At 42.0% G+C, this 17,423-nt stretch overlaps 1 protein-coding gene across 1 annotated transcript; it reads right to left on the reverse strand.

Moving 5' to 3' along the window:
* Nucleotides 1–1,319: 1,319 nt before the first annotated feature.
* On the reverse strand, nucleotides 1,320–17,340 carry otud4 (OTU deubiquitinase 4). Its single transcript, XM_055188741.2, has 20 exons — nucleotides 16,786–17,340; nucleotides 11,968–12,051; nucleotides 11,589–11,639; nucleotides 11,364–11,410; nucleotides 10,750–10,822; nucleotides 10,122–10,203; nucleotides 9,879–10,029; nucleotides 9,742–9,790; nucleotides 9,544–9,667; nucleotides 9,387–9,451; nucleotides 9,208–9,308; nucleotides 7,123–7,238; nucleotides 6,904–7,042; nucleotides 6,155–6,278; nucleotides 5,924–6,008; nucleotides 5,676–5,740; nucleotides 4,121–4,862; nucleotides 3,343–3,513; nucleotides 3,190–3,230; nucleotides 1,320–3,094 (listed from the first exon to the last, which is right to left on the reverse strand). Exons 1-20 carry the CDS (start codon nucleotides 16,939–16,941, stop codon nucleotides 2,078–2,080), a joined length of 3,483 nt encoding a protein of 1,160 aa, XP_055044716.2. The 5' UTR covers nucleotides 16,942–17,340; the 3' UTR covers nucleotides 1,320–2,077.
* Between the last annotated feature and the right edge of the window lie 83 nt (nucleotides 17,341–17,423).

A 17,423-nucleotide genomic window follows, 5' to 3' on the forward strand; every position in this document is an offset into this window, starting at 1 on the left:
CACAAACACAAAATTATATATAACATACTGTCACAAAAACACAGACATGCACACACACACACACACAATCACAATCACACACAGACACAAAACCACACACAACTACACACAGACACACAATTACACACACAAACACAAAATTATATATAACATACGTCCACAAAAACACAGACTCACACACGCACACACACACACACACACACACACACACACACACACACACAACCACACACAACCACACACACACACAAAATTACACACACAAACACAATATTACACACCCAATCATACTCACACAAACACACACATAAATGTCCCAACTGCCCTAAATGCCCCATCTGCCCCATTCTGCCCCAAATGCCTCAAATAACCTAACCGCCCCATTTTGCCCCATTTGCCCCAACTGGCCAATTCTGCTCCAAATGCCTCATCTGCCCTAAATGCCCCATCTGCCCCAAATGCCCCGTCTGCCCCAACTACCCAATTCTGCCCCAAATGCCCCAACTACCCTAAATGCCCCATCTGCCCCAAACACCCAATTCTGCCCCAACTGCCCTAAATGCCCCATCTGCCCCAAATGCCCCGTCTGCCCCAACTACCCAATTCTGCCCAACTGCCCCATTCTGCCCCAACTGCCCTAAATGCCCCATCTGCCCCATTCTGCCCTAAATGCCCCATCTGCCCCATTCTGCCCTAAATGCCCCAACTGCCCTAAATGCCCCAACTGCCTCATCTGCCACATTCTGCCCCAACTGCCCTAAATGCCCCAACTGCCCTAAATGCCCCATCTGCCCTAAATGCCCCATCTGCCCTATTCTGCCCAAACTGCCCTAAATGCCTCAAATGCCCCAACTGCCTCATCTGCCCCATTCTGCCCTAAATGCCCCATCTGCCCTAAATGCCCCATCTGCCCTAAATGCCCCATCTGCCCTAAATGCCCCATTCTGCCCAAATTGCCCTAAATGCCTCAAATGCCCCAACTGCCTCATCTGCCCCATTCTGCCCCAACTGCTCTAAATGCCCCAACTGCTCTAAATGCCCCATCTGCCCCAAGTGCCCCGTCTGCCCCAATTATCCAATTCTACCCCAAATGCCCCAACTACCCTAAATCCCCCATCTGCCACAAATGCCCCATTCTGCCCCAACTGCCCAATTCTGCCCCAACTAACCCATCTGCCCCAACTAACTTAACTGCCCCAACTGCAGCTCCATCTATTACTCTCAGACTAGGCTTTCTCAAGCCAACATAAAGTTTGTTCACAAACTTTAACCTCATCTGTTTTGGAATAAACAGACTTAAAATGAAAAGAACAAAGATATTCCTTGGCTTTATTTTGTCTTTATTGCAGCTTTGCACCAGAAAATGAATCAGGCACTTTGTATTATAATGTTCAAACTGAAGAGGTTAAGTGCGTTACAGAAAAACAACAAATCTTTAAGGTGAAGATTTTAAGTTTAAAAAAAAAACGAGCAAAACCAAACAGAAAAAGCATGCTTCAATGTCAGTGAGATACCATCACCATTTAAACTTTTTTTTGTTTGTTTTACATGAGATTCAGAGATGTTAAGGACAGTTTGAGCAGATCTTGAAAGTACCCATGGTTTCAATTAAAATGACGTCATAAAACCGATCGTTCATATCCAGAAAAGCATCATCACACAGATTTGCCAAGCTTAAAATATGTGAAAATGGTTATTTTGTATTAGCTTTTTAATGTGCGTTTAAGGGCATCAGTGCTTATCAAGAAAACAGATTTTATTACAACATCTATGCAAACCTATTTACATTTTCACAGGGACTTTGTGAGTTCAAAACAGGTGAAATAAATAGCTTTATTTTTAAATAAGAACGTGAAAAAAAGTTAAAACACCACACAGAGAGGAATGAAACCCACAAAGAATAGATTTTGGATATCTGGTGTCATTGTAAACCAAGAACGATTGTGTGTATCCAGCATTAATATCTATGGAAGTGTTTGACTTCACGTAGCACAGAGCGAGCGGCATGTGACATCAAAGCTATCCTTCGATCGTTTTGCACATCACCACGTGAAGCCGAACACATCTATTGAAATGCTTACTCGAAGCCCAACCTTGGCCCCGTCCCTCGCTTCACATGCCCTTTACTCACATACGCCTGGTCATCTTGTCTTACCCACCCTGAATAATCTCTCCGGCCACGGTAGCCCCTCCCTCTGTATCCTCCTCTATCATCTTGGCCACGCCTCCCTCCACCCTTGTAGGATTGGCTGTAGAAGGACTGCCCAGCTCTGAGGTCAACGTTAGGAATAAACTCTTGCTCACCATCAGGAAAATATGCATGGATGAGTCGAGCGGGATCGTCTGGAACAGGTCCTGCGTGGAGGCTCATTGGGAACATATCCCCTTGTCTAGCCAGGTTTCCGTTTGCTAAAGAATTCAATCCTGCTACGTCTCCTTGGAGTGGAATAGGCTGAGGACAATGTCCACCGAAGGAAGGAAGCTCCATTGTTGTCATCGAAATGGGAATATTTACAGGATTGAAATCATGACCACCCAAATGGGGTTGACCTCCAGTAAAGTAACCGGCCTTCTGCAAAGAGCCAAACTGGGTCGTCATGGACCTCTGGCCATTCTCTTGACCTCTCATCATTGATGGAGGAACACATGACAAGACGTCCATCCTGCCAGGAGGGGCATGGTGGTATCCAACAGATGAGGGAGGGTACATCTGATTTCCAGGGGGTGCACAAGGTGGACTTGAAAACTGTACTGGGTATGCAGCAGTATAGCTACTTTGACCAGAGGAAACAGACCAAGGCACTGCTGGTCTGAGTGGTGACTGCATTTGAATAGGTGGGGTTTGATTTTGGTATCCTCCCATTTCAATGGATCCAACAGGACCACTGCTAACAGAAACAGGTGCTTGACCATGGCTTTCCAACGAGGTGTCAGAGGTGGAACTCGAATTCTGCGGAGGTGTTGGGTTTTCTGGCTGCCACTGAGTCATGACGGTAGGGTTAGAGGGAGGTGGTGGAGCTCGAGTGTGCATCTGATAGGCTTGCGTCAGAGGACCCAGATATGAGATTGGAGGCCACAGGGGCTGAGAGTAAGCCTGAGAAAAAGCATGTTAGATTCATGTGGATGTCATTTCTGAAGAAATCCAAGTCAATGGCACAAATATATAGTAATGTCTTCATAAATGCATACCTTGACGCCGAGGTTAAAGAAGAACCGGAGAACATTGACATCTGAAATAATTCAGAATGTTTTCAAGATTAAAAATCATGATTTTCTCTCTGTATTCTCTTTGTTTTGTTAGTGGCCCACAGATGGTAGAGTATACTACATTAAGGTCATTACCTTGAGGTAGGTCTTCTCCTTTTCGGGAGAGAGAAAATGGGGGCAGGGTTTCCCCCTCTCCCTTCTCATTCTGAGGGAATCCGGGATAAAGTGGGTCCTGCAGGAGCTGAGACCACTGAAGTGGAGGGTAGATGAGTTGTTGAGGCCGGTGGTCAGGGGCAGATTGTACACCTGATGGACAAGAAAAAACCCTTTGTATAGAAATCACCAGGGGGCAGTGTCCCAGACAGGGCTTAAGCCTAGTCCCAGACTAACTCAAATTTTAGTGTTGTCTGAACTGAAAACAACTTGCTCTGACATATCATAAAATATATCAGTGCGGAAGTTGTGTCTGAGGATAAAATTATGCTTTTAAAATATCCTTATTTAACTAGGGCCTAATCCTGTATTAAGCTAATCCCTGTCTAGGAAAAAAGCCCCCAAGTGTACTTGAAGATCATTTTAAGTGTCTAGTCCAGGTGTAGGCAACGTTGGTCCTGTACTGCCGATGTCCTGCAGAGTTCTTCCCAGTTTTAATCAAGCATACTTGAAATAGCTAATCAAGGTCTAAAAGTCACCTGAAAACTACAAGTAGGCAAGATTTTATCAGGGTTGGAGTTTAAATCTGCAGGACAACATCGGCACTCCAGGACCAATGCTGCTCACACCTGGTCTAGTCAATTGCAGGAAAGTTACCAGGTTAAATGGCCATTTTATTTCCAAATTAATGGCAGCCAAGTTAAATCAAACTCTTTAACATGTGTCTTTTTGAAAAGAGGCAATGGTAGAAGAGATTTACCTGAAGCAGGTATAGCCAATGATTCACAGGGGCGTGGCTCTGACGTTTCGAGTGAGGACTGAAATGTGACTGGAGATGAAGCTTGGGCAGGCTCAGCGGTAGGAGGGACATTTGTGGTTGGTGTGCCAATACGAACGTCTACCGCTGGAGCAATGCCCTCATCTGTGGGAGGGGTTGTAGAAGATACAGGGGCTGTTGTCTGAACTGGGGCAGATGGAGTGGAAACAGAGTCTGGTGGGATGGTTTTAACAGGGGCATTTGGGGCGGAGACAGATAGAGCGGGTCCTTGAACAGAGGTAGGGGGTAAAACTGGGATAACTTGAGTGGAGGCAGATGAACTCACAGGGGTATTTTGAGATGCTGCTTGAGTGGACTGGAAAGAGCCAGAATTAGGTCCAGCTGTGGGCAGAATTGCATTCAGGACTGGGCCAATCTGTCCAAAAGATATAGACACTGGGGTAGATTGAATAGAAGCAGGGGTTGAAACTGGAACGATTGTTTCTGCAGATACAGACTGTGAAGCAGATAAAACTCGACTGGTGCTCTGAGCAGAGCCGTTCTGAGTTGTTTTAAAAGCCTTAGAAGCGCTTGTATCTGGAGCAGGTAGGGCAGAAGTATCAGCGTGAGGCTGAACTGGGGCAGATTTGGGGGCTGAAGAAAAGGTGACAGCAGGAGATGCAGGGACAGATTTCTCTTTTATTGCAGGAGTAGATCTCTGCTCTGGTTCCTCTGTAACTTTTTTCTGGAACACAAATTAATACATATAGCATGTTTGCTAGAGTTTTTGGTTTAAAGGTCACATGAACTAGACCCATTGTTGAAATCATGATAAATCAACTTAAAGGACAAGTTGAGTATTTTACACTTAAAGTCCTGTTTTCAGATGTTTATGGTGAAATAGAACGGTTTTGACTGAAATTTGGACATATGATGCTGCCCTGAGAATTTTCGGGTGTTTGTTGTATTACCTCCCACCTCCTCAATGGGTTTATAGGTGCACTGGAACAATCTTTTCTAAAATGCATTAAACTTTCGTTTACAAAGACGTGAAACTCACCGAGTGGTCATGGGTGTTCACTGATATGCTCACACAAAAATCGCTGCAAAAGATGCTTTCCAACAGGTTTTATTGTAGTTTTTGTCCAAGAATGTACGGGTGTGAGGCGTTTGGAAAAATAGGTCCACAAGTTTACAACGAATGCTAAAACAGCTGTTGGAAAGCATCTTTTGCAGCGATTTTTGTGTAAGCATATCAGTTGGTTATGGGTGGGGCCTGTGCAAAGTGATGTCAGTTTGCGCAGACATCACCAACAGCGTGTCCAATGAGACTGTTTAAGGTCTTATGAAGTTTTAGAAAAAGGTGTGCAGATTTTTATCATTAAAGGGTGGTTGTGTACACACAGGTGACACACAATTATGTATAAAAGTGAATTTCTCATATTAGGTGACCTTTAAAGATTTGTAACACTGCTTATAGGTTCTTGTATTGTATTGATGCCGCGCATAAAGAAAGCTGTATTAATCAACCGTCCAAAGATGTTTAATCTAATCTCACCTCATGCTTTTCATCAGCGTTACTCTCTTGTCCTTGAATAGGCTTTTGTGGAGCTTCTGCAAGTTCTGATAAAAACACAATTCAGAGGAGTTTGTCTAAGGTTGCAGCGGCTAGGTTGTTTTAGATACTTATTATTTAAAAATATTTATTAATCCTAACTGTTAGCATTATTTTGTGCTTGCATTATGAATATAAATAAAAACAGGGCAAGGCCTGGTAATCAGAGGGGGCGGAGCTTCATTCCTCACCTGTCTCTGAGACAGAACCTCTGTGATCTTTCTTCCGGGAGCTTTTCTTGTCCCCTCCCCTTTTTATGACCTCACCAGCATTAACCTGAACAACAAACACACACGCAAGTATATTTGTTAATAAAAGTGAAGTAAAACATACATAGACATGCATTATGAATCGTACTGAAAGTTTCACTCAGACACATTATTATAAAGAAGTGATACTGTGTGCGTTTGTGTTGACTTTACTGCTTGTGGCGCTGTTCCAAGTGATGGAAAGTTGTGTTCATCTTTGTGTAAAAGTTCCAGCAAAGTGTTCTCCTCTTTCACCTGTGAAACCACACATACAGGACTACTGCGCTGATCAGATCTCCTGCAAACACACACATCATACATGCGTTACAATCGAGAGGTTTGACTATTTATACCACAACTAAAAGGTCCTTTGCACAGACTGTAAAAAAAGATGGATGACGCGACGTCGCCTCCCTCCATTGTAATGAATTGAAGCCAAAATGTCCGACCATGGTCGCCTACCATGTTACGTAAAAACGTCAGTTTGGAGCCAAGGCATGCGCAGAAGGAATCGTCCGTGGAGCCAGAGGCGGAGCCGCGGTATTAAACTTCCGCTCAACCGCTCGCGCGACCAATTCAACCAAGCCAATCATAACGACACACCCCGTTTCTATAGCATCAAATTACTGCTAAAATGAAACTTATAACAATAATGAACACTTAAACATATATCAGTGTGATAACAACTACCTTTAAGGACCATCTTTCAGAAACTTGATAGTGTAAATAATTTTTTTATTTAGAGCAGAGTCCCCTTCGTTTGAATGGAGAGGGCGTGGTTTATGACTTATACTGGAGCCAGCCACCAGGGGGCGATTAAAGAGCCAGCGGCTTCACTTTTCAAGACTTATGAGGCACACCCGGTCCTTTGTCTATAAAGTGACACAGAGAACATTACAGTTTGAATGTAAGGTGAAGCACACCTGAATCTGCCGCGTCCACCCGTCTGTTCATCTGCGGTGCTCTGAGGAGGCCAGGAGTGCTGTTTGTTTACACGGCCAGCTGGAGCTGAAGAAGATCCTCCTCCTCTGCCTCCTTTCCGGCCTCCTCTGTTCTCCCATTCTACATAAAACATCAACACATCAAACCATGACTATATGTTTAAGAAAGAGGCGATATTATTCATCAGATGAAAGACATACCAGATGATGTGTGTCCATTGTTTGGTGCAGGATATCTTTTACTCTTCTCAGACACTTTCTGCCAAGATTCAGACTCTTCAGACGAAAGACGCAAATTCAACAACGGCACCGTGTGTCTACACACAGACAAGAGTGTACATATGTAGGACTACTTATAAATCAATTCAACTGGTTATCCACATCAGGTAAAATAATGATTTAAGTTCAAACTAGAGACTCTGGTTATGTCCTGAATATTCTTTCATTACTATGGAAAGTGAAGGCAAACAAACAGCATTGTGTATTCACAATCAAAACACTTCAAAATATGTTTACTTAAATGTTTAACATTACTTTAGCGGACAAAACTATAATTGTATGAAACATATTTATTTCTCTTCTTACAAATATTGGTCTCAACATAACTGTCATAGTTATATTTGTGTTATTCAATATTTTTGTATTATTTTACTGTTTATGTATATAAAAGTATTAAAGGATTACTCCACTTTTATAAAAAAAAAATATGTCCGTCTTTCTTCAGTCTAGTGATAGACCGATATATCGGGCAGATTTTTTGCGAGTTTTATGTGTATCGGCATCGGCCGATATGTGGCTGCTGTGTTCGCTGATTTTTTCCGGCATTATTTACAGACAGAGTGCTCAAAGCCACAAGCGTTTTATTTCTCATCTTTATATATATTTGTAGTAGTAGAGTGCTAGAAATCAATATCCTTTGCTGATAGTTCCTCGTCATTATAGAGAGTGCAGTTCATGGTTTACTATTTGTTAAATATAATTTTTTTAAGTTCAATAAATGTTACTTTTTTAAATTGAGACTTGTAACATTTGGCATCGTGTCATTTGTATGATGTAAATTGAGTGAGCAAAAGCAGTATCGGCTACAAATATCGGCTTAAGAAAATCGGCAGCCTTTATCGGTCATCGGCTAAGGCTGATAAAACAAAAATCGGTATAGTCACAAAAAAAATCCATATCGGTCAATCCCTATTTCAGTTGAAAAAATTATATGTTTTTTGAGGAAAACATTCCAGAAATTCTATCCATATAATGGCAAAAAAATTATTTCTATGGCCAAAAATATATTTTAAATGCATGCTAAATAAATTATGTATAAAGTAAAACTTAATTTAATATATTTTTGAATTTGTAAATATATTTAGTTTCAACCTTCATATATCAACATGCATTTCAAGGACAAGAAATTGTACATCCTACACGGCAAAAGCGCAACCTTATGCATTACGTAATCACGTTGAAATGTCACGCAAGTGTGGAGAAAGAGGAGCATTTTAGATGTTGTTGTATGTGGAATGATACTTATTATATGTCTTTGTGTCAGTTTAAAATTATCCACAAGTGTGCATTACACATATGTAACGTGTGACCTTTCAACATGATTGTGTAATATGTAAGGTCACACTGCCGCGTCACACACCTAGATGGTTGATGTTTTTGATGGTTTAAAAGTACTTTTTATTGTTAAGATGATGATGGTTTTGCTAGATAAGACCCTTATGCCTCGGTTGGGATCATTTAGAGACCTTTGAAGCTGCATTGAAACTGTTTAGGTCCACTAAAGTTCACTATATGGAGAAAAATCCTGGAATGTTTTCCTCAAAAAACTTAATTTCTTCTCGACTGAACAAAGAAAGATGAAAAGAGACATGAAATGATCAGATGTTTTTATGAAAGTGAAGTAATCCTTTAACATATGCATGCAAGATATCACAAATGGAGTAGGGATACACCAAACCGATGCCACAGAAGTAAAGCAGACTGTGAGGTCAGCTAACACTGCCAAAGGTTACACCATAATCACACATTGCCGTTTGCTTTATTTGTCACTTGTGTTTTTTTTTTGTGAACCAGTTTGCTATGCCAATGAGCTAAACAGAATGATCCAACTCCCAGACGAGTGACACCGCTGATTTGACATACTAAATCGGCTACAGACATGCACTGGTGACTTTAATGCGGACAACACCAAAAAACTAAGTCAGACAAAGCTTAAAGCCTGCCCAATGGCCGAGGTTCAGCTTGGTGTGTACCTAGATTAATACATAGAAAAAGAGAAACACATACTGTCTGCCGAGCTCCTCTATAAATACGGTGACGGGTCCATTATCAGCGCTGACCTCCTGAACATAAGCACTATAGAAACGATTACTGCCACTCAACTGAACCTGAGACAGAAAACATCATCTTCACATGCTTATCTTCATGAAAATGTTCATGTAATAAAATCAACACAAACTGTTTACTTTGCATTTGTCTCCAACAGAATACTGCATCCCTGCCGCCATGCAAAAATCTCTCTGCTGCTGAACTAAGATCACAAAAACACACACACACAGTCAGTGGTAATACTGCAATGGATTCAATTTATCAATCAATAGTATACATTAAAAAGTGACGTACTGCGCTTAGAACGAAGCCACACGTCATATTCCACGTTCCTGTAGACATCGGGATTCAGGGATTTTTTCACCTTTGTGGACAGATATTCACGCGCCCCTTCACGACCTCGGCCTCTCCCACGACCCTAAAGGACATGAACAGATCTGTTGCTGTGAGAGAAAAGACATTGTGACAAACAATAGAGAAACAGTGAAGTACCCTCGCCGGCTGTCTGGTCTTCATCTCACTGGTGGTCTTCTCTTTGGACCTGATAAAACCCAAACACATTTATTATCTGCCCGAACAATACCACATCAATTCATCAGTTCCCCCCCGGACACATTAACAACACACACCAGAACTCATCTTCCTCCAGGTCCGACTCTTCACTGCTCTTACATTCCTCTGAATCCAGCCTCTCGCGTCCTCGACCTCCCTTCATACACGGAGCCAAAACACTGCGGTCGGCACCGCAAACGCGATCGTATAGCAGCTCGTACAGGATCGCTGAGAGAAAGATTGATCATTCATAAAACACTAACACCACAAACAAGAAACAGCATTGCATGAAGAAAGAGTTAAATATTCCCATCACTCACATTGACATACGGCAGCACTTTTCTCAAAGGATTGTGGGTAAACGCTGTCATAATGGTTTCCATTGAGGAAGCACAGTCGCACCTGATAAAGAAAGAGACTTCAGGGGTTACGCACAATAAACATTTTTCAAGATGTTAAAGTCTCAAGTGTGCCCAAAATGTGTCTTAACTTTCAGCCTAAAACACCCAACAGATCATTTATAATGGCATGTCCAAAATGCCCCTATTTGTGTGGGAGCAAAAGTTTGCTGTGTCTGTACCTTTAAATGCAAATGAGCTACGGCTCCTCACTTCCTTACCAACAGACAGTGAGCACTTGCTGCGAATACAGTCTAAGACAATAACATCTTTAACCGCATTTGTGCTACAATTTGCTAATAAACACATTTAGAAAAGCTTTTGCGTGAAATTAACAAGAGAGTCATTGACTGTGGGCGGGACTCTGCTTATGTGACATCACATTAACAAGACAATGGTTTAATGGGGAATATAAAAGAAGTAGGAGGTGGGCTTTTTTTCATTGTAGGGTTGTTGTGTTCACACACTGCCGACACACATTTATGCCCAAACTTCTTGTAAAAGTGAATTTTGTATAATAGGGGCCCTTTAAATCTGTGTTTGTTTGCACCTTATCAGGGAATCCGTACTCTGTAATGCTGACTGGTGGTTGATCAGGCTGCTGGAAAATAATAAAATCATGCCTGTAAAAAACAAAACAATGACATTGTCAGAAGTTTAAACAAACAAGATTGATCAATACAACTGTTGTCAATGAAGTTATGACATTTGACAGACACAACCAATAGTTAAATGATGTTATTGTGAGTAATCTAGATGTTGATCTGTATGATTTGTTTCTGCCCACATATAGAGATAAAAAATATGAATGGCAAACCTTTTTTTATCTTATCTTGTTCAGAAATATGATATATACTTTATCAGACACAATAACATGTTTCCCCTATTTAGAAAGTAAATGTTTGCTGAAAACTGATTTCTGATTCAATTTGAATGCATTATTATCTTTACATCAACACATCTCACTTATGACCAGAATAAAAAACCAATTATATCATTTGTGTATTCATTCTTTTCATTTATTTCATAAAATCAGGCTATGAAGCAGCAGGAACCCAACTACAATCAATAATTCAGGAACATCAAGTGCTAAAAACATTGAAAACGGCTAACAGTTGTATTAAAGTAAACTAGTAAAACACAGAAAACTGGTAGTATTCTCACTTATAGAGTACAGCTAAAGCAGTGATCTCCACCTGCCCAACCCAGCTCTGAAAACACAACAAATATACACAAATCAACACTTCAGTATAAGATTAGTTAGTTAAAAAGTATAACTAAATTAAAAAAAGTATAATATGATGTGTGTTTTATAAGACACCAAGCTCTGTTCACGTATGAGGTTTTAAATAAGTTACTCAGTAAAAATGTAGAGCCGTGTTTTATTACCTGTGGATCCTGCAGATTCTCCAGGTATTTCTCAAAATCACCCTCAATAAACTAGAAACAGACAAAACAGTCTCAGTCACTAGTCTACCAAACAAACAGACACTTCTTTTTATTTTAATTTTGTGCATTTGTAATCCAGTCTCAGGTTTATTCATCTGTAAATTGCAGATTGCATTATGTGATACAGCAGCAGTATTGTCTGAGAGTTTGCTCTCTGTGTTGTATATACTGTACATGGATTTTCTCTGCATACAGAGAATGTGGATACGGTGCATGTGCACTTGTGCAGTATACGTGTCATTGCATGTATGCAAGTCTGTCATTCCTAACCAACACATATGTACACACACATGTATCATGCAATCTCCTGTAATCTTACCAGCTCATACGTGGCTCTGTTCTGTCTCAGATATTTCACACAGGCCATACGAACATCATAGTGTAAAGCCTGACACTGTAAAACCTGTCAATAAAAAAAAACACACACGTCAGTCTGTGCACTTTCTCAAAACTCAACGGGTGCTAGCAACACCAAGGGCATGGGTTTGATTTTCAGGAAACACATCATGAATTGAAGCGTATAGATTTTTAATATACGTTAAGTGGCTCTGGATGAAAGCGTTAACCCTGGTGTATAAATGTAATATAATTATGAACAATAATAATCTGTGACATCAGACGGCGATACACTGACTTTAGGTGTGGACTTTCAGCTGTCACAACAAGAATAACAGGTTTACTGCAGATCAGATCAGATCATACCAACTTCATGAGTGATGAGGATTTATGAGTTTAAGTTATAATTCATCACACATTAAATATATCCACAGGTGCTTCAAACATATATTTAACATATTCTGGGACCAGTAAACATTTACAAGTTTTTATAATGAGCATGCGTGTGGTAAATAAACAGCTTGTTTTCTGCAAGCATGTTTAAACCATAAACTATACAATACCTTCATATTATTATGTTGGCTTGAGAAAGCCAACATACTGTTGTTGCACTTAAACTTATTATTATGTTGGCTTGAGAAAGCCAACATACTGTTGTTGCACTTAAACTTATTATTATTATTATTATTATTATTATTATTCTTTTTCTTCTGAGACTAAAATTTCTAACTCTAACTCCTCCTAGAGCTTTCAAGCTACAGCCACCAAACTTTGCACAGACCTTCAGTCTGATCTGAGGAGGTGTGCTATATCTTTTCTAAGGGATCGGACTTACGGTTCTCCTAAACCGTCCGATCAAACATCCCAAAAAAGTCCCATAGACTTACATTCATAGAATGTTTAGGCTGAGTGTTTATTTTCAAATTCTAACTGTCAACTCTCATTCATACAAATACATTACATCATCTCTAAACCTCTCTCAGTCTATCTCTGTCTCACAAAACTCACTCAATAGCACAGACAAACACAACTACACACATACACACACACACACACACACACACACACACACACACACAACTACACACAGACACACAAATACACACAGACACACAACTACACACACAAACACAAAATTATATATAACATACTGTCACAAAAACACAGACACGCACACACACACAGACACACAACCACACACAAATACACATAGACACACAACTACACACAGACACACAATTACAAACACAAACTTATATATAACATACTGTCACAAAAACACAGACATGCACACACACACACACACACACACACACACACACACACACACACACACACACACACACACACACACACACACCACAAATATCCACACACAAACACAATATTACATTCTGCCCTAAATGCCCCAACTGCCCTAAATGCCCCAACTACCCAATTCTGCCCCAAATGCCCCAACTACCCTAAATGCCCCATCTGCCCCAAACACCCAATTCTGCCCCAACTGCCCTAAATGCCCCATCTGCCCCAAATGCCCCGTCTGCCCCAACTACCCAATTCTGCCCCAAATTACCCATTCTGCCCCAACTGCCCTAAATGCCCCAACTGCCCTAAATGCCCCATCTGCCCAAAATGCCCCATCTGCCCAAAAAGCCTCATCAGACCCATAAAGCCCAGACTGCCCTAAATGCCCCAACTGCCCTAAATGCCCCATCTGCCCTAGATGCCTCAAATGCCCCAACTGCCTCATCTGCCCCATTCTGCCCCAACTGCCCTAAATGCCCCAACTGCTCTAAATGCCCCAACTGCCCTAAATGCCTAGTCTGCCACCCTACTACCCAATTCTGCCCCAAATGACCCAACTACCCTAAATGCCCCATCTGCCCCAAACACCCAATTCTGCCCCAACTGCCCTAAATACCCCAGCAGCCCAAAATGCCCCATCTGCCCCAACTGCCCCAACTGCCCCATTCTGCCCCAACTGCCCTAAATGCCCCAACTGCCCTAAATGCCCCAACTGCCCTAAATGCCCCATCTGCCCCAAATGCCCCATCTGCCCTAAATGCCTCATCTACCCCATTCTGCCCTAAATGCCCCAACTGACCTAAATACCTCAAATGCCCCAACTGCCTCATCTGCCCCATTCTGCCCCAACTGCCCTAAATGCCCCATCTGCCCTAAATGCCCCATCTGCCCTAAGTGCCCCGTCTGCCCCAATTATCCAATTCTGCCCCAAATGCCCCAACTACCCTAAATGCCCCATCTGCCCCATTCTGCCCCAATCTGCCCCAACTAACACATCTGCCCCAACTAACTTAAATGCCCCAACTGCAGCTCCATCTATTACTCTCAGACTAGGCTTTCTCAAGCCAACATAAAGTTTGTTCACAAACTTTAACCTCATCTAGTTATTATTATTATTATTCTTTTTCTTCTGAGACCAAAATTTCTAACTCTAACTCCTCCTAGAGCTTTTAAGCTACAGCCACCAAACTTTGCACAGACCTTCAGTCTGATCTGAGGAGGTGTGCTATATCTTTTCTAAGGGATCTGACTTACGGTTCTCCTAAACCGTCCGATCAAACATCCCAAAAAAGTCCCATAGACTTACATTCATAGAATGTTTAGGCTGAGTGTTTATTTTCAAATTCTAACTGTCAACTCTCACTCATACAAATACATTACATCATCTCTCAACCTCTCTCAGTCTATCTCTGTCTCACAAAACTCACTCAATAGCACAGACAAACAAAACTACACACACACACACACACACACACACACACACACAAACACACACACACACACACACACACACACACAACCACACAATCACACACAACTACACACAGACACACAACTACACACAGACACACAATTACACACACAAACACAAAATTATATATATAACATACTGTCACAAAAACAGACATGCACACATACACACACACACACACACACACACACACAATCACACACAGACACACAACCACACACACACACACAACTACACACAGACACACAATTACACACACAAACACAAAATTATATATAACATACTGTCACAAAAACACAGACATGCACACACACACACACACACACACACACACACACACACACACACTCACAAACACACACACAATCACAATCACACACAGACACAGACACAAAACCACACACAACTACACACAGACACACAATTACACACACAAACACAAAATTATATATAACATACGTCCACAAAAACACAGACTCACACACGCACACACACACACACACACACACACACACACACACACACACACAACCACACACACACACACACACACACAGACACACAACCACAAAATTACACACACAAACACAATATTACACACCCAATCATACTCACACAAACACACACATAAATGTCCCAACTGCCCTAAATGCCCCATCCTGCCCCAAATGCCTCAAATAACCTAACCGCCCCATTTTGCCCCATTTGCCCCAACTGGCCAATTCTGCTCCAAATGCCTCATCTGCCCTAAATGCCCCATCTGCCCCAAATGCCCCGTCTGCCCCAACTACCCAATTCTGCCCCAAATGCCCCAACTACCCTAAATGCCCCATCTGCCCCAAACACCCAATTCTGCCCCAACTGCCCTAAATGCCCCATCTGCCCCAAATGCCCCGTCTGCCCCAACTACCCAATTCTGCCCAACTGCCCCTTTCTGCCCCAACTGCCCTAAATGCCCCATCTGCCCCAAATGCCCCATCTGCCCCATTCTGCCCTAAATGCCCCAACTGCCCTAAATGCCCCAACTGCCCTTAATGCCCCAACTGCCTCATCTGCCCCATTCTGCCCCAACTGCCCTAAATGCCCCAACTGCCCTAAATGCCCCATCTGCCCTAAATGCCCCATCTGCCCTATTCTGCCCAAACTGCCCTAAATGCCTCAAATGCCCCAACTGCCTCATCTGCCCCATTCTGCCCTAAATGCCCCATCTGCCCTAAATGCCCCATCTGCCCTAAATGCCCCATTCTGCCCAAATTGCCCTAAATGCCTCAAATGCCCCAACTGCCTCATCTGCCCCATTCTGCCCCAACTGCTCTAAATGCCCCATCTGCCCCAAGTGCCCCGTCTGCCCCAATTATCCAATTCTACCCCAAATGCCCCAACTACCCTAAATCCCCCATCTGCCACAAATGCCCCATTCTGCCCCAACTGCCCAATTCTGCCCCAACTAACCCATCTGCCCCAACTAACTTAACTGCCCCAACTGCAGCTCCATCTATTACTCTCAGACTAGGCTTTCTCAAGCCAACATAAAGTTTGTTCACAAACTTTAACCTCATCTAGTTTATATTTAATATATAATAATCCATTTATTTTAATGCATGCAACATTAAGCTATAAAGACAAAAAAGATGGAGCTATTTCCTTAAATATTTGAGATTACATAGACTAATTTATATACAAACTATATTGTGTCTTCAGGAGACATTATTAGTTAATGCCAAACAAAGCAATAGTAATTGTCAAAGCTACTATGCTAAAGCTAATTGACTCTAGATTAAATAAATCCATTATTAACTTTTATGACAAACTGTAAGGTTTTGTTGACAAGTGGCATAAAAAGTGACTGAAATAAAATGTATTTCACTTTATAACCTTATAAAAAATCTTTAATCGCACGCAATGACACCTTTAAAACATTTAAGGGAGTTTTAAGTGCATGTAAATATCTGTAGGGTTATGTTCAGAAAGGTGAATTCGTTGAAACAGTAAATATGATTTTAAATTCAGGATCGATCCTCTGACCTGCTCCGCCACCGCCCTGAAGAGACACGACCCGTCCTTGGCGATCTTTTTGCGGTAGAAACCCAGCGAGCGCAGGTACTCATCCATGCGGCATTCGAGCGTCCTGTCGCCGGGCAGCTGCGACTGCGTGTCCGCCGATGCCCTCCGGTTCTCCATGATGATCCGCCGCACACGATATAATCCCGATAAATTAATCGAAATCTGAGGCTTGAGTTTTCTTACCACTACTGTACTCCGGTCAGCTCATGTCTGCGTGACTCCTGCGGTTCTGGATTCACTTTTGATTTCAGTGCAGAGGAAAGTTCAGCGTGTTTCCAGGTCACGCGCAGCGCTGCAGACGCATGCATGCACGTTAATGCAATGACGGAAACTTTATTGCAGCCCTTCAGGAAGCCGGGATTGTAGTTTGGAAATTTTCTGTCAGGATTATGATGACACCGCAGAGAAACTGAAAGAAACTGGATGAGTTTTAAGAGACGCCGGGAAATGTAGGCGAAGAAAGTGAAACTACACAACCCATCCAGCATCAGAACTGAAAGAGAAACGAAACTTAAAAACAATCAAATATACTTTCGGTTGGTAAAATGTTAAATCAAATAAAAATATACTTCTAATATTTATATAGAGATAATGGCGCA

This window comes from Misgurnus anguillicaudatus, chromosome 13 (assembly GCF_027580225.2).
Source record: "Misgurnus anguillicaudatus chromosome 13, ASM2758022v2, whole genome shotgun sequence".
In the NCBI taxonomy this organism is placed as follows: Eukaryota; Metazoa; Chordata; class Actinopteri; order Cypriniformes; family Cobitidae; genus Misgurnus; species Misgurnus anguillicaudatus.